This window comes from Bicyclus anynana, chromosome 25 (assembly GCF_947172395.1).
Source record: "Bicyclus anynana chromosome 25, ilBicAnyn1.1, whole genome shotgun sequence".
Lineage (NCBI taxonomy): Eukaryota > Metazoa > Arthropoda > Insecta > Lepidoptera > Nymphalidae > Bicyclus > Bicyclus anynana.
In genome coordinates this window covers 3,223,938-3,242,836 of record NC_069107.1, presented here as the reverse complement: position 1 = coordinate 3,242,836, position 18,899 = coordinate 3,223,938, and the positions used below count along the sequence as shown (strand labels likewise).

At 36.9% G+C, this 18,899-nt stretch overlaps 1 protein-coding gene across 2 annotated transcripts in view; it reads left to right on the top strand.

The window, feature by feature from the left end:
- Positions 1 to 553: 553 nt before the first annotated feature.
- The window catches only part of LOC112056076 (uncharacterized), a 42,372-nt gene continuing 24,026 nt past the window's right edge, over positions 554 to 18,899 (top strand). For both annotated transcript variants that reach the window (XM_052889240.1, XM_052889239.1), the window contains exons 1-11: positions 554 to 691; positions 5,632 to 5,796; positions 7,300 to 7,537; positions 8,882 to 9,055; positions 9,583 to 9,728; positions 10,799 to 10,927; positions 12,761 to 12,949; positions 14,246 to 14,344; positions 14,737 to 14,916; positions 16,686 to 16,939; positions 18,610 to 18,776. In XM_052889240.1, the coding sequence (XP_052745200.1) occupies positions 605 to 691; positions 5,632 to 5,796; positions 7,300 to 7,537; positions 8,882 to 9,055; positions 9,583 to 9,728; positions 10,799 to 10,927; positions 12,761 to 12,949; positions 14,246 to 14,344; positions 14,737 to 14,916; positions 16,686 to 16,939; positions 18,610 to 18,776 (1,828 nt within the window). In that variant the 5' untranslated portion in view covers positions 554 to 604. The remainder of the gene's footprint in view (positions 692 to 5,631; positions 5,797 to 7,299; positions 7,538 to 8,881; positions 9,056 to 9,582; positions 9,729 to 10,798; positions 10,928 to 12,760; positions 12,950 to 14,245; positions 14,345 to 14,736; positions 14,917 to 16,685; positions 16,940 to 18,609; positions 18,777 to 18,899) is intronic.

Below are 18,899 nucleotides of genomic sequence, written 5' to 3'. Positions count from 1 at the left end.
TACACACGCGTAATTTTTACACAGAATAACCAACACATCGCTTAGACTATCCACAAAATATATATATAGAATGTTCGATTACTTGATCGATTTTTGCTGTTCCGTGAGAAATATCGATCCGTAATAAATATTATTTTTATTTAATTATGTTAGAATTACTTACACTTAAAATGTTACTTTATCCTTTACTGAACTACAGGTTGTTGAACAGTTTTGAAAAACACGTTAGATCATTGATTCTTGATTTTCAACAGAGGAGACGAGTAACATCTAGCGAGTCAGGTCCTTTGTAATTGGTCTATATCGCAGGAAGAGTAACAGACAGACTTGAGCATTTTGTAAAGCAGGAGTAAAATTTGTATTAACTAGTGTTTATTGGAAAATCAGTTATTTTAGTAACGTAATATTGTATTTCGTGATATCGGTTATAGAGATTTTTGAGTAACCAAAAGACTGGAGACTGAGTTTCCCTTTTTAATTCCTTTGAGGTTAAAAATTAAAATAAATGATGTGCATATTCTAAAGGCAACACTGAATTTATATTTGACAGGCCATTACGAAAACACAAGCGCATAAATGTCTCTCCGGGATAATTTCTTGAGAAATGACTTCCACAAATGATGGAAAAGACGTGAAAAGTAATCAAACAAGTGGCCAAAAAGGCAAGACATATTTTATTGAACTTTACAAGGTGAGTATTATTCTTTTTATTGTGATTAATGGTACAAATAATGTGACGCCGTTCTTGCCGTAGCTCTCTTTGGGTCCGCCATATTTGTCTTCAACTGAGCCTTGTTTTCCTAATTTTTTACTGATTTCACGAGCTTTTTATTATAATTAATGTATTCAATCTATAAATAATTAATCCTACATCGGTATCGACTGAAATTAAGTCCTTCCGGTATTTCCGCTTTGACGTACCTAATAAATAATTGCACACCGAGACAAATAAAATTGCTGATTTAGTAGTAAACCACGGTATTATCACTAAATAATTTAAAAAAGGGGCTTTAATTAACCTGCGTTTGCATAATTACTACAATACGTTTTGTTTACAACTCCAAAAAACATCATTGGATGTTATTAAATTTCATGAATATTTGTTTGACAACCCCAGTGTACAGAGTCACGTAGCTCCTTATTGTGTATACCTACAAACTTTGGTACTTGCAGATTTTACTGTGGTGATATCATTGCCAATAAATATATTTATCTAGTCTGCAAGTAATACTTACCTTTAATACTTTTAAATTGAATTTACTTTGCAGCACTACTGAATAACATTTACAAAATATATAAATAGTATTCACAAAATATGAACCATGTAGCAGTCATAGATAATTTGGAAGCGTGATTAAAGTGTTTTCAGATAGCATGGGTATGGTGACAGTTGCCATAAGACGTTACATGTACTATTATTGTGTATCGCAGCAAACTTTCAAGAGTGAAATGAACTGTCACTGAACCCATGTTATCTAAAATAAAACTATAAAGGTAAATTTTTTTAATGTACTTTATTTAAACATGTAATTGGTAGGAACCTGCCTTCTCAATAGCTCAATGATGAAAAGACCAGACCAGGAAGCGTTCTTAGCTTCATCATTTTGGAATTTTGGAAAGTTTTATAAATCTTTTCAAACTTCCAGCCTGTTGTGTAATTCTTCCGAGGCCCAATAAATGTAATGGATGGGGCCCCAGAATTTTTTCATTGTTAGATAATATATCAAAACCTTGCAGGTTCTTCATTCTATGGGCGAGTAGCATTATGCCAGCCCTGTCACTCTGTAGTTACAAAATGCTCCCAGTCTGCTCTAAACACAAGGCAGCGCTACTAAATCATGTACTAAACCTATGTTTACTCTGTCTTCTGTACACAATGTTCTAAAGTTTTAGTGATAGGCATGAAAAGATGGATAAAGTGAATCAATTACAATTTCACTAGTAAATCATTGAAAACATGGATTTGTTGCCTAATTTTGCATTTGGGAATATCTAAGCAACGGAACTGCCTAATTCATAGAACTGAATCACATAACCAAAAATTTAAATGCAAAATGAAAACTTATGTACTTCTGTTAACTTATTTATTGCCAACTTCATGACACAGTGGAGATGTATATAGCCATGTACACAATACTGTGTGGAAGCGACATATAGTACAGTGGCATTGTGCATTTATTGTATTCTCAGATTCTGAGATGCAGCTCAGAATGCAAGTAGTGTAAAATGTGTTAAGAGCCATTTTAACCTGATGAGGATGTTGGATAGTAATAATAGTAGTTGAGTTATACACATCCATCTTATTATGTCTAGTAATTTGGAGTGCCTGTTGGCATAGGCCTCCAGTCTTTTCCACTTCAATTGATCTTGTGCCTCCTCCAGGGGTGTCCTGAAGTTCATTTGATATCATCTACCCATCTCATTGACTGAAGTCTTTTGTATGTTTTCCGTCTCTATGGTACCTGTTAGAACATTTGAACTCCACTTGCCCTGCCTATCTCAAATCATGTGACCAACTGAGGATATTGTATAGTGTAACAAAAGGCGGGAGTATGAAATATGAATGACTAGGCGGCAACACATCTATAAATAGGCGGGAAGCAGGTACTATTTGTAACAATAGTCTAAATGTAAGGTTTATCACTTTCTTACTTAATGTCAAACTAGCAGGATTTCAGTTTCACCTGCATAGTTCCCATTCCTGTGGGAATATGGGATTAAAATATAGCTTCTGTTACTGGCTGATAATGTAGCATTAGGTTGATGTAAGATTTTTTTTAAATCAGTCCAGTAGTTTAAGAGCCTGTTTGTAACACAAATAATCAAATGTTACCTTAATATTTATTTCTCTCATTTATTATAAAAAAAAATTAATCCTCCTGCTGTGGGACATTTGAGTGCCCAAGCAACAAGTGGTCAGGGCTCCAAAGTGGGGAACCTTCTCACACTACACATCATCTCATGAATCATTAATTTCTGTATTCAACCCTTGATCCAGCAGTTAAGGGAAAGCTTAAGGTGTTGATTGAAGCTTTCCATTATATTTTTAAGTAGTTTAAATGATAGACAACATTTAAAGAAAAAGCTATATCTGAAGGTGGTGAAACTGGACCTTAATGTAGGAAATAATAAGCAAATAGACACACAACCATTGTATACACATTTCATTCAGTTGTAACCATTAAAAAATGTAAACTAATCTTCAAAACTCCATTAGATAACATTAGAAAATTAATATCTTATCATTCAAGATAAAAGCAAAAGTATAATTACATCCACTCCAAAATCTAATTGGAATTCAAGTAAATAATTATTGCAATAAACTCCCTATAATAGAAATTCAGTAGATGATATTATAGTGGTGGAATTATAGTGGTAGCTCTTTGCCATAGAGCAAGGACCAAGTATTGCCATGCTTATTATTGCAAGCACCCAACTACAAGAATCTATCTATTTATTCTATCTAGTAACTATCTATGTTTTAAATTTAAACCAAATTGATTCAGTAGTTGCAGCATTATAGAGTATCAAACATACAAACTTTCATGTTTATAACATCAGTAGGATTCTATTATAGTGTAAAGTAATAAATGAATTTTGATTTTAATTTAGTAAAAAGTGTATTGGTGCATTTGGCCCTCATAATTTTAACATATTTTTACCATTTTAATAATCAAGAGAGAGAATTATCACATATTTTTACCATTTTAATTATCATGAGAGAGAGATTTATCGAATTTGTCTATTAGACATTAGTGATTAGATACACCTTACGTTAAGAAAATTGAGATTTAATTCTAAATACATGTTTAAATAAATCTGATTACGAGGGTTATGGTCTAAAAATCTGATGGCCAGAACTTAATTGTTTTATACAAACTAAATGTTTTCAGCCCATACTCCTGTTATAGGCAAGTATTGTAGGCATCAATGGATCACTGTGACTTTATGAAGTACCAGGTATAAAGTATAAATCATAAATGTTGAAATTTAAAATTGGTATCTTCAAATATGTTGTCTCACTCAAAATCTGAACTACTTAATGTAGTTACTGTTATCCTAATCTATATTTATAAATAAGGCCACTACTGTACAATAAATTAAAAATAATTGCATATAGGTATAAAAAAAAAACTTCAAGCATTCAAATCAGTAGTTCCTGGGATTAGTATATTCAATAAAATAAACAAACCTTACAGCTTTATAATATCAGTATAGATAATAATATGTATGACATTCATTGTACCTGGAATACACAATTCTTAGATATAACTGAGCTTGTTATTAAAATATGATATAACTGCTTATGTAGGAACTTTTGTTTAAAACATAACCCAGTGTTTGCTGATAAAGCATGATTGTTTACAGTTGTATTTTCTCACTACCTCTATAATTATCTCTGAATAAATAATGTTGTTGTGGTATTTTTAAATTATATCATAATCATACTATTGAAGAAGGTCTAAATAGATAATTTTTATGGTTGAAATACATATCTTATATACATATAAAGAAAGTCGTGTTAGTTACGTGATTTATAACGCAAGAATGGCTGGACCGATTTGGCTGAAAATTGGTGGAAAGGTAGCTTAGGAACAGGAGACAGACATAGTAGGGATAGGGTAGGGATATGTAGGTTAGAGGTAGGGTAAGGGTTGAGTAGGGGTCTGGTAGGGTACATGTAGGGTTGGAGTAGGGTAGGGTAGGGTTTCACGCGGTGGAAGTCGCGGTCGTCTGCTAGTTTATAGCCCCAGTCCCATCTCTTTTGTACCAACACAATGAATAGGCATCTTCTAGGAAAGCACATTCCACCTTAGGCCACAACTACAGTTAGTATCAAGTGAGATTGTGGACAAGCGCGAGCTTATTCAATATAAAAAAAAGCTTTATTTCTGGTTTCACCCCCATTGTTTGAATTTAGTCTATTTCTCTTCACAAGATTATCTTGTTGGTTCCGGTACAATGTCATGTAGAAACCGAAAGTGGTGTGGATTATCATCCTCCTCCTAACATGTTATCCAGAGTCCATATTGCATCATCACTTACCACCTGGTGATATTGTAGTCAAGGGCTAATTTGTAAAGAATAAAAACAAAAAGAAAGGCATTAGTCCCAATCATTATCCTTATTCATGGTGGTGTTATAAAGTCACAAATATTCAGTAAGCATTTGAATACCAAATTCCTACTCTAAAAAGGGAGGCCTGACTGACTATGTTACAAGCCATTTTAATATCCTAAAGATTATAAACCACTCAAACTGGAACAGCATAGCTACTGGAAGCACCAAATAGGCATGGCGTTAGTATTGGTACATTTTATGGTTGAGCTCTGTCACATGTAGCTGTAAAAACATTGATCCCCTATTAAAAAATGGATGCACAATCAGCGACCAAAAAACGTCCCCACTCAATGAGTGCCAAACACAACTTCTTGGCACTCAATTCTAGTAGTTGCATTTGCAAATTCAATCCTTAAAATTGAATTTGCTCTAAATTTCAGATTTTATTGAATATTGGACTATATTTAAAGGCCTTTAGGTATAATTTTCTTTACCAATAACTTAATTTTCTAATGATTGTTTTCTTTTATTATAAGAGGTCAATGTGTAAAAACAATTGCTTTGTTTCAGTCGCTGGAGTTGCGCCTGAACGGCGATTGCTCAGGCGAAGAGCGTACGCGGCTTGTGTGTGAGGCGTGGGGCCTTGAACACACACTGTGTCGGCATTCTACGCCTACCACACAAACACATCTGCTGTTCTGGCTTCAGCAACACACTGCACATACTATACTTCAGGTACTGTTTAATTCTTTTTTCTAAAATCTGGTGAGTGCTTATACCAGATGTGGCGCCTGGAGCATGATCTGTTTCAACATTGTACGCCCACGACACATACACCTGTGTTATGGCTTCAGCAACACACTGCACATACTATACTTCAGGTACTGTTTAATTCTTTTTTCAAAAATCTGGTGAGTGCTTATACCAGATGTGGCGCCTGGAGTATGATCTGTGTCGGCATTCTACGCCACCACACAGACACATCTGCTGTTATGGCTTCAGCAACACACTGCACATACTATACTACAGGTACTATTTAATTCTTTTTTCAAAAATCTGGTGAGTGCTCCTGCCAGATGTGGTGCCTGGAGCATGATCTGTGTCGGCATTCTACGCCCACCACACAGACTCATCTGCTGTTCTTGCTTCAGCAACACACTGCACATACTATACTTCAGGTACTATTCTTTTTTCAAAAATCTGGTGAGTGTTCGTGCCAGATGTTGTGCCTGGAGCATGATCTGTGTCGACATTGTACGCCCACCACACAAACACATCTGCTGTTCTGGCTTCAGCAACACACTGCACATACTATACTACAGGTACTGTTTAATTCTATTTTCAAAAATCTGGTGAGTGCTCCTGCCAGATGTGCCTGGAGCATGATCTCTGTCGATATGGTACGCCCACCACACATACACCTGTGTTATGGCTTCAGCAACACACTGTACATACTATACTTCAGGTACTGTTTAATTCTTTTTTCAAAAATCTGGTGAGTGCTTATACCAGATGTGGCGCCTGGAGTATAATCTGTGTCGGTATTTTACGCCTACCACACAAACACATCTGCTGTTATGGCTTCAGCAACACACTGCACATACTATACTTCAGGTACTATTTAATTATTCTTTCAAAAATCTGGTGAGTGCTCCTGCCAGATGTGGAGCCTGGAGCATGATCTGTGTCGACATTATACGCCCACCACACAGACACCTGTCTTATGGCTTCAGCAACACACTGCACACACTACAGGTACTATTTAATTCTTTTTTCAAAAATCTGGTGAGTGCTTGTGCCAGATGTGGTGCTTGGAGTACAGTCTGTGTCGACATTCTACATCTATCACACAGATACACCTGCTATGGCTATACTAACACACTTTGCATAGTACTCATACTATACAGTGTTTTGATTGGATGGAGTGAATGTACTGGTGAGTGATGTGTTTTTGTTGCAGCTTTATTATATAATTTGGGCAATTGGGCATTTTTTTGGGCACTATAATTAAAAGTGGCAAATTACCCAACCATCAGTCACTTCACTTGACTGATGTTTGGATTTGCCCAAAAAATACTCAATTTTGTGTTGGTAATTAGGTAGGTATTGCTACTTTTAATAATATAAAATATTACAGACACAATTAAAAGTAACAATTCGCTCAAACATCAGTCAATATTACATATTATACATGCAAGTTTTTGATACTTTCAATAATATTTGTATTAAACATTACAGACAGAATGGCAAGCCCCCACAAGTGAAGAGCATCACAAATGGCTAGAGGAAGCCATCAATGCATTCATCCACCAGTGTCGCGAGGCTGCCTCCAAGAGGGGTGGGGCCTTCCTTCCCTGGGAGCTTCAGCTCATAACCAGGGCCCGATGGTTCCTGACAGTGCTCCCTAATCCATGGGAGAATCCTGTTTTGAAGGCCTTACTTGACGCTGACGGACCACAGCCGAAGGACCAAGAAGGTAAGGAAAAAAATATCGCAAAAAATAAGTTCAACTTTTTTGATCTAACCGCCAAATTTCCCTACAACACCTCTGCTCACAGTCTGTCGACTGATCGCATGAGAATAATGGTAAAAAAAAACAAATTTTTTTGATATTATTTTTGTTCTTTTTTTTTGACTTGCAAAACAAAACAAAACATAAAATTTTCATCATAACAATGGTTCTTCGCGTGTCGATGTTGTTGTAGTCTTATAATAAAGTAATAAAAAATTTAAAAATAAATAAAAAATAGAGAAATTATACACGAAATGAGAAAAATGGAAAAAAAAACAATTTTTTTTTTTTATTTTTGTTCTTTTTTTTGACTTGCGAAACAAAACAAAACAAAATTTTCATTATAACAATGGTTCTTCGCGTGTCGATGTTGTTGTAGTCTTATAATAAAGTAATAAAAAATTTAAAAATAAATAAAAAGTAGAGAAATTATACACGAAAAACCACAGTTCACGCAGAGATCGCATAATTCTGTTGGTAATTAAAAAAAAAGTACCAGCCAAGCGAATTAGCGTTCTATTACAATCCCGCGTATTAAACCGTAGTTATGGGTAGAACTAAGTTGTACCTTTTCCAACCAAACCTGCTTCCTTAATAGACTGCAAAGTCACTTAACATTAGATGAGACATCATTTTTTTTTTTTTTTAAATAATATTTGCCATATTTTTAAATATGACCAATATTCGCAATCCCCTCCCAACTAGGCAGGAAGGACTGTATTAGTTGTGGGTTTGACAAAAGACCAATGGGGCGGAGATCAAACCACCACCCCTATACTACAGCTTTTTTGGCGAGTACTGTTTACCAACAAACAAATTAAAAATCATTATAATAATTATGAGCTAGTTCTTAAATTAATGAAAATAAATGTGATTAATAAGCTTTAAACAATTAGATACGGTTAATATATTATAAAAAATAACATTTTATAAACAAACTAAATAAGTTATGAAATGACATGCATTTTCTACCAACATTTCTAATTTGTTTATTGGTAAACAGTACTTATCAAGAAAGGCTGTATGTAGTATAGGTGATGAGTCAGACCGCTCTTACCGTTGAGCTATTTAAGCTCATAAAAAGATCTGTGGTTTTAGAGTTTAATCATAACAAAATTTACCTCTTTGTAATATTAGATTGCAATCAGCAATGGAAAGGACACAATGGAAGAGGAAGGGGGAGGCCTTTGCCCAGCAGTGGGATGAAATTTAACTGTAAAGCATGTAATAAATATTATGTAATTTAGATTGTAAAGGCTTAAATAAATAAATAAATAAATATTAGATTGAAGAAATCTTTGTCTCCAGTTCTACAATGGCTGATCGAAGAGCACGGTGTGGTGTATATGTCGCGGCTCCGGCAGCTGGCCGCGACCAAGCGCTGCGTGGACTTGGCGCTGCTGCTGGCCACGGCCGTGCTGAACCGAGCGCGCTACAGCGCCAGGATCGTGGCCGACGTCATCCAGGCAGAGGAACCTAAAGGTAATGTATAAAATATAGCCTATAGCAGTCGGGGACAGTGTAGCTTCCCAACTGCGAAAGATTTTTCACAAATTTCAAATCAGTTTTGACGGCCTCCGTGGCGCAGTGGTATGCGCGGTGGATTTACAAGACGGAGGTCCTGGGTTCGACCCCCGGCTGGGCAGATTGAGATTTTCTTAATTTGTCCAGGTCTGGCTGGTGGGAGGCTCCGGCCGTGGCTAGTTACCACCCTACCGGCAAAGACGTACCGCCAAGCGATTTAGCGTTCCGGTACGATGCCGTGTAGAAACCGAAAGGGGTGTGGATTTTCATCCTCCTCCTAACAAGTTAGCCCTTTTCCATCTTAGACTGCATCATCACTTACCATCAGGTGAGATTGTAGTCAAGTGCTAACTTGTAGACAATAAAAAAAAAAAAAAGTTTAGTAGTTTCAGAGCCCATTCAAAGCAAACAAACAGACAGTCAAATATTTCCTCTTTATAAAATTAGTATATAACATTTTCTTTAATATGTTTATTTTTCAACAGACAAACCAGAGGTCCTCAGACAGGAGCGCACGTTCCAAAGCCTACTCTCCAAAGAAGCTGGATTCACACAAGAAATATGGGACTTTATCACGGACATAGAATTTGTATTACATTACAAGAGCGAGCGAGCGCGTTGTATCGACCTGGTTAGTACAAAATTGTGTAAAAGTCAATAGTTCATTTATTTCAATTTTTGGCTTGGTTTACAGGCACTTTTGAGAGTCAAATTACAAATCATTATTTTGAAACAGTGACCTCTTATAATAAAAGGACACACAATCATGTAGAAAATTTCACTTTGAAAGATTTAAAATTATTGGTAAAGAAAGTTACACCTAAAGGCCTTTAAATATAGTCCAATATTCAATAAAGTCCCAATTCAGAGCAAATTCAACCTTAAGAATTGAGTTTAAGGTTCAATTTGCAAATGAAACTGCTTGCATTGAGTGCCAAGAAGTTGTGTTTGGATCCACATTGTAATAGGAGATCGATGTTTCGAAACTAATAAAGAGAATTAAGAAAATCCTCAGGTATGCATGTTTCCTCACAATGTCTTTCTTTCACCATGTGATATTTAATTTCTTAAAATGCACATTACTGAAAGTTGGAGATGCAAGCCCCAGGCCGGATGCCAACCTACGCCCTACGAATTGAATGCAAAGATCATATTCACTGGGCTATTACTGCCCGATGAAGACTGAAAAATTAAAACATTATTTTTTTTAATAGGGTAGTTGACTCATAACAAATTTAATATAAACCATATTCATTTCGTGTAGTACATGGAATAAGGGTCCGAAATATATCGATATCACCTAATTAAAATTATATATAACCTAATTTAAATATCACATATTTTTTCAAATTTACCAAACGTTTAAAACACCGTCGTCCATTTTGTGACGTCACTAACATTTGATGTACTGAACGTCAAAGTAATTGTTAACTAATATTTTTGTTAAACGCTCCATTTGTATGGGATATTATAGTGACGTCATGTGACAGTTGAAATATAGACTGTCATGGCCGACAGGCGTTTTAGCTCGTATTGTCAAAAACATATTTAAAAACTTAATTTTTCATATAATCATATCCCAAAAAAATATGAAAAAAATATTTTTAGTCTAGGAGAACGATATTGAAGGACACTATAAGACCATTCAAAAAAGTGACAACTAGCATATAATTTATTTATTTAATTTATTAAAATTCACAGGCAAAGCTAACTCCACTGCGCAGTGGTTACCAGCTTGTGGCCCGATTGCAAAAAAGGCTCGAAAGCTCGCCACAATTGGACAAGAAATTATGGAAAAACGCTAAGGATGTGGCCATAATCATAGCACAGGTTTGTATTCTTCTCCATAAGTGGCTCAAATATTTCTTCACATTAAGAATTAAATAGCAAGTCTTATGGGTCACACAGAAAATTTAAACATTAAATAGGGTTTTTAACTCATGTCAAAGGATATGGTCCATTTCAGGTCCACTCTTGTACCCCGTATCATTAAAATTTAAAAAATACAAGGACTTTATTAAAATCTAAATAAGTGAATAAATGTAAAGAAATAAAAAGAAAGAAATAAAATTAAAACCCAAGTTTTCGAGTTATATCAAGATGACGCCCTTAAAGCAACTATGACAATTGACAGCAAACGTCAAATCGACTATTGCATAGAAAACGTCATCAATCCGCCATTGTTGCATTTCTTGGGAGAGAATGAATATTATTTCGAAAGAATTAAAGTAAATTCGTAGATTTGTATAATCAAAAATAGTTACAAAAATATATTCTTTAATTTTCGCCAGGGTACAATGACTGATCCTGGGCTCCTTACAATTTTGGACCATCTCCTTTAATTTTAACAATATCAATTTAAATGCAATTCTAAAACGCGTTGATAATAACTGATTCTATATAATCGATTTTTTATTGTTTTACTCGCTTTTGTTGTGTAAAAAACTCCCTAAAAACTTGGACAAAATCAAAACATAGTTTGTATAAAGTTACACAGACAAGTTTTATACATATAGTGCGACATAAAAGAGTAGAAAATAAGTGAGGGCAATGTAGTTACTTATTGTTGTTCATAGGGTAACCCTGTGTACTGTTGTCCACTTGGGATTGCAACTACCTTGATACTTGATAATAATTGATATTTTGTTCTATGCATATGTGATATTATGTTCGTATTTTAAATAAGATGATCTGTTGAAAATAATTATATTATCTATCTAATATAAATAAATTAATGAATATATTTGAAAAATATTTACTATCTAGTCTTAAAGTAAGCATTATGTGATATGGGGTACTAAGATAGCTGATTTCGTGATTCACATCTCATCTAAATAAATTATATTTATTGTTATTCGTCTGGTAATTATCCGAATTTCCCTTATGATTTTAATAATCTGATTAACCTATCAATAATAATTGGTTGCACTATAATGACAGATTTTTATGATAATGACAGTAAATGTGGTGTTGCCATATATAGACATCAAAATAACTCAGCCTTCGAACATAGTCAGCAATGGTTGCTGGCACTTGTATCTTTGATTGTGGCGGAGTCCGTGTTTGGCTACTGAGAGTGAGACTGGGTATTAAATTCAAAATTCATTTATTTCAAGTAGGCTCAGTTTACAAGCACTTTTGATACGTCACTTGACTATTTGTAAAGATACTATCACCGGTTCGGAAGGCAGGTTCTGCTGAGAAGAAACCAGCAAGAAACTCAACAGTTGCTCTTTTAAAAAAAAATCATACAATATTATAATTTACAATTGATGACAACATTACAATTTCTTATAGTTTTACTTCCTGTGTGAAGGTGGAAGCTAATCCAATGGCTTCCAAGCATCTTTGTCATTGAGGAACTCATCAATGGTGTAGTAACCTCGACTAAGTAAATGTTTTTTGACACATTGCTTAAATCCATTGGCAGGTCCATCACATAAAAAAAAACTACTTATGATTATTAAAAACACCGCATAATTATGAGTGGAAACTCATTATATTACTAACTGTGTAAAAAAAAATTAAATCGCAAGTATCATGAGTTATTTCAATATTTGAACTATAATTTTGGGAATGCCCTCCAATGTTTTTTTTTAATTTCTAGCTTGGGGGGTCTGTACTTAATTGTAAATTGGTTTTGATTGGTGGTGGTCGTTACAGGTGGTGGTAGCGCGCTGCATGGTGGTGCCGAGCTGCGTGGGCGTGGGCAAGGAGGCGCTGTTCCAGTGCGTGTACTCGCTGGCGCAGCTGCTGCCCGCCGACCGGCTGCCGGCGGCGGCGGCCACGCTGGCGGCGCCGGCGGCCTCCTCGCGCCACCTGCACACGCTGGCGCTCGCCGTGCACGCTCAGGTACAGGCGGTGGTGGCGCGCTGCATGGTGGTGCCGAGCTGCGTGGGCGTGGGCGTGCGTGTACTCGCTGGCGCAGCTGTGATAGTATCGTTATCAACCTCAGACCAATTATTGTATAGGACCTGCCTCGCTAGACGTTACTTTTCTGTCAAAGTATATGATCAACGATCTAATGCGATTATAAAAACTGTCTCTATAGAATCGATGTTAAATAGTTGTAATCGTGTTCGTCGGTTAAAGAGCTCCGTAAAAATGCCTTTTTGTGTAATTGAATTGTGTAACAACTGGCAAAAACTTCTAGTTTAGTATAAGATATATACCAAATCTAAGCTCGTTTTCCTCAGAAAATGACAGACAATTTTGTTCGTGACTATGAGTGCGATACAGGTCCTTCTATAATTGGTCTGAGTTATCAACCCATATACGGCTGACTGCTGAGCTCGAGTCTCCTCTCAAAATGAGAGGGGTTAGGCCAATAGTCCACCACGCTGGCCCAATGCGGATTGGCAGACTTCACACACGCAGAGAATTAAGAAATTCTCTGGTATGCAGGTTTCCTCACGATGTTTTCCTTTACCGTTTTGAGACATGTGATATTTAATATCTATTTTAAGATATTATATTAGCACACAACTGAAAAGTTGGAGGTGCATGCCCCGGACCGGATTTGAACACACACCCTTCGGAATTGGAGGCAGAAGTCATATCCACTGGGCTGTCACGTCTCTACTGCGTCTATGTCACGTTGTAGTATATTTGGATGCAATCTTTTCGACGTCTATGAACGTCGTGCGTTAGGTTGCCCAATACAAGATTTTAGGTATCCCCGGTTGTGCAGAGCCGTGCCGGTAGATCATAAACCCTGCGCGCGCCTCCACACGAAGTCGCCTCACGCGTCTTCATTTTTATAGGACTACCCGCGCCTTATTTCTGTTGAAATGTACACTAAATTGATATGAAGAATTTTTTTTAAATATTGTTCGTCACTCATTGAGTGACAAACACAACTTCTTGGCACTCAATTCAAGTAGTCGCATTTGCAAATTCAACCTTAAACTCAATCCTTAAAGTTGAATTTGCTCTGAATTTGGGATTTTATTTAAAAGCTTTTGGGTATAATTTTCTTTAGCAATAATTCTAAAACTGTCAAAGCAAAATTGGCCAGTTTTTAAGTGAAATTTTCTAAATGATTGTGCGTCTTTTTATTATAAGAGGTCAATAATTAAAACATAAGTGTTAATTAAGAGGTATTTCACTTATTTCATCTCTCTAACTATAAATATATTGATATTACAGTGTAAAGAAGAACGTCTTCCGTTCGTCTGCTCGCTGTACGTTCGCGCTATCACTGCCGGCATGAACGAACTCGAGAAACTCAAATTGGATACTGAAAAGGTTTGTATTTATTTATTTGTTACAACAGTTACACTAACTACATGATAAATCTATATCTATACTTGTAATAAAACTGGTCGAATTCTATATGTTTACTTGCAATTTCAGATTTTACTTATACCATTTGTAACACCAAACGTTACCGTGGCATAACTGACGACAGCGCCATCTATTATAGATGGTGCTATAAAAGAGGCCTTCCTCTTCAATCACTCTTCTATTAAAAAAAAAACCGCATCAAAATCCGTTGCGTAGTTTTAAAGATTTAAGCATATGTCGTTGATCATATACTTCGACAGAAAAGTAACGTCTAGCGAGGCAGGTCCTTAGGTAATTAGTCTGAGGTCTTGACTTATACTGACAATAATATCTGTAATTTTATTTTTTTAAAGCAATCCGAGGCTCGTGCTACAGAGATGACATTGTCGAAGTGGTTCAACCAGCTAGGCAGCTTACTGGCAGCCAGCTCCAGACTGAGCTGGGAGTGTGCCCTCACAGCGTTCTCCGTTCACCCGTCGAAGGCCATGTACGAACAAGTCATGAGGGCCCCACCAATGGCGCCATTGATTATGGTAAGTTTTAACCAGTTAACTTCGTATATGCAAAAATTCACTTTCTACTTTTTTTTTTTCAAAAATCAAAATTCATTTATTTCAAGTAGGCTCAATTTACAAGCACTTTTGACACGTCACTTGACTATTTGTAAAGATTCTACCACCGGTTCGGAAGGCAGGTTCTGCTGAGAAGATCATCATCATCATCATCATATCAGCCGATGGACGTCCACTGCAGGACATAGGCCTTTTGTAGGGACTTCCAAATCCCTGCGACTCGCTTGATGTCGTCAGTCCACCTGGTGGGGGGTCGGCCAACACTGCGCTTACTAGTGCAGGGTCGCCATTCCAGCACTTTGGGACCCCAACGTCCATCGGCTCTTCGCACTATGTGCCCCGCCCATTGCCACTTCAGCTTCGCAACTCGCTGAGAAGATACCGGCAAGAAACTCAACAGTTGCTCTTTTGAAATGAAAAAGTCATACAGTACTATAACTTACAATTGATAACAATTACAATTTATTATAGTTTTACTTCCTGTGTGAAGGTGGAAGCTGATCCAATGGCCTCCAAGCACCTTTATCGTTAAGGAACTCATCAATAGGATCATCAATTTCTTTTTAAAGAATATCTGCCATCTATCTTTTTTAATATGACCAATATTCGCATTCCCCTCCAATTAGTCGGGAAAGACTGTGTTAGGAGTACAACAGTAGACCATCGGGACGGGGATCGAACCACCACCCCTCGGTGATGAGTTCGACCGCATTATGTACCTTCGACGTCATTAATTCGTACCATTTTTATGGGGCGTTTTTCAGGGATTCGTCTGAACCTTTAAATCCCAGTAGCTCCGAAAGTAGTGATCGCAGATACCCTGTTACTTTTACAAAATTGCTTTGCTACTAGCATACTCCTAATTTATATACAATTTAAAAAGCAGTCTTCGTCCCTAAATTTGTATTGGAGGGAAATGACAAAAGGTACAATCTGACCCCATTTTAGAAAAGTCGCGAACAATAACCAAATTAGATTTTAATAGTTACGATAAATTCCACTTTTACATTTTAATGTGTTTTTTTTCTACTTTGGTAAGTATGAGATTCGCATTATTAGAAAAAAAAAAAATTTTTTCTCCAAGTCTGTAGCGTCTCACAGTCGTCGTGTTGGTTTTTTTTTTTAATTCACCTATCTAAGAACATTTGGGTTATTAAGACAAATCTAACGATTACTAATTAACTTAAATCACTTAAATCCGTTCAGCGGTTTGGAAGTATGAGGTAATAAAGAATATTACACACATACATACATAAATACATGCAAAATACGCGCGAAAAACATAACCCTTGCAGTCGGGTAAAATGTAGACTGATAATGACTAATCCTACTAATATTATAAACGCGAAAGTTTGTATGGATGAATGGAAGTTATTTGGATGTTTATTACTCTTTAACGCCGCTCCTACTTTAGCGATTTGGCTGAAATTTGGAAATAAAAATAGATTTTATAGATATGAAAATAGATTTTACTCTGGATTAACACGAAGGCTACTTTTCATCCCAAAAAATCCATGGTTTTCCGAGATTTGCGAAAACTGATCATTTTGATGATATGAATGTTTGTTACTCTTTCACGCCTCGACTACTGAACCGAATTAGCTGAAATTTGATATTGAGATATCCCGCAAAAATCCATGGTTCCCGAGGGATTTATGAAAAATGAAATTCCACGCAGACGAAGTCGCGGGCGTCCGCTAGTGACTCAATAGTTGCGTTTTGTGTTCCAGCCCGATGTCCAAGAACAGGAACCGAATACAAGCTCCGAGTTTGGAAGTTGGGCTACCGACAGCCGAACTCAGACTAATTTGGTCAAAACGTCAGAAACATTGAAACTCAAGCAAACTCAGAAGCAAGCCAATGTTCTGTCAACCGCCATATTCGCTGAGGGCGAAGGCTTAGGGCTTGGGGCGGATCTGTGCCAGGATCTCGCGGTTCTTCTCTCTGGACCGCGTGTCAAGACTCTGTACTGGGACCTCGATAGGTGATTTTGTCCATTATAACTTTTAAAACTTATACAGGGTGCCATTTTTTTTTTTCTTTACAAGTTTAGCCCTTGACTACAATCTCACCTGATGGTAAGTGATGATGCAGTCTAAGATGGAAGCAGGCTAACTTGTTAGGAGGAGAATGAAAATCCACACTCCTTTCGGTTTCTACACGGCATCGTACCGGAACGCTAAATCGATTGGCGGTACGTCTTTGCCGGTAGGGTGGTAAGTAGCCACGGCCGAAGCCTCCCACCAGCCAGGCCTGGACAAATTAAGAAAATCTCAATTTGCCCAGCCGGGGATCGAACCCAGGACCTCCGTTTTGTAAATCCACCGCGCATACCACTGCGCCACGGAGGCCGCCGTTGGGAGTATTTCCCATAATTCTAGGGTATTCTTTATGGAAACTTATTTTTAATTAAGGAATATGTGTTCTAAAATGAATATTTTCGGAGTAAAAAATATTTCTTGTGTAATTTTTTTTTTTTTGTGTTCAGTTACATCTATCAGTGATCAGTCGCTTGACTATAAACTGAATTTTTCATAGCAGATCATGTTTCTAGTTAAAGGTCTCTCCATTAAGTGACTCTTCGTGTTATGGTCCTTTTTTCGGGTATTACTGTCCACCACATAATTCATCTAATATTGGAGTGACTGGCTGTGCCCCACAGCTCCAAGCCATACGTCCAGATTGGCTTTAGAACACTTTTGTACACGAGTAACTTGTTGTTGAGTGACAGTCTGGAGTGGCGGCCGAGTAACCACATTAAGGATGTAGTGCGAATACGGAGCTCCTCTCTCTTCTTTTTTATGTGAGCCGCCTGCCAGGTCTGCCTTCTATCTAGATGAAAACCTAGATATTTAGCTTCGTTGCTCTGTGGTAGAGTCTCTTTACCAAGTTTTATCTCTGGGCAGTTTTCGGGTCTAAGTGTAAAAGTGACGTGAGTAGATTTGGATGGTCTATGTCATTTAGGTGGTTCTGAAGTTTTTGTGATGCCACTTTGGGATTTGTGTTACTACTTAGCGCCGCAGTGTCATCAGCGAACGTTGCTGTGAGGATACCTGGCGTATCAGGCAAGTCAGCAGTATACAGGGTATAGAGCACTGGTCCCAACACTGATCCTTGCGGGACACCTGCTTTGATTTCGTAAAACTTAGAGCTGTCTTCGCCCTCCACTCCTTCTTGTGTAAATAGATCTTAAATTGTGTCTTATATCGCCTCCTTGTATTATGACCTAGCCAAAATTATTCATTGATAAATATCATAAAGTAGCTTACCTACTAGTACCACTACGATTACGTATTTTAAAATGCAAGGATAGATAAAGGCGTATGTTACATGGATAGTCGGAATTATTTGAATTACTTTGTATGAAAACTGAAAAAACATTTTTATAATAAAAAAAAAAATGGTTATGCAGTTCGGCTGCTATAAGTGGACCTCGATGTTATGGGAAATACTCCCGAGCACCCTGTATATGTCTATTTCCTATACATCCTTAAAATCAATCTATCAAACATAGCCTTTGACTTTTTTACGCTTCTCTGCCGCCTCTGGGATAAGCATATCTGGCTCCATCACCCACTGAATGGCTCTCTTTCATGATTCCAACGTTTAGAGCCATTACACAGATTTTTGAGAACATGTATTTTGCTTTTTCAGGGAAGTCCTCTTAGAAAACTGCCGAACATACATGGAGCGGACCCACAGTGGCACGCGTGCTCTGACTACAGAGTTAAAGTACCTGAATCTTGACCCCAGCTCCTTTCAACACTTGCCTGAAGAAGAGGACGAAGACGAGAATAATGTCTATTACGGGATCGAGAAAGGTAAGACTTAATTAAATAACACTGATAAAACATCGTTTGTAAGGGTTCTGCTTTTTCCTTAGTGATTTTTTTAATTGTTTAAACATGGATTTTGTTTCTTGTTTATTCCTAAATTTAATTTTA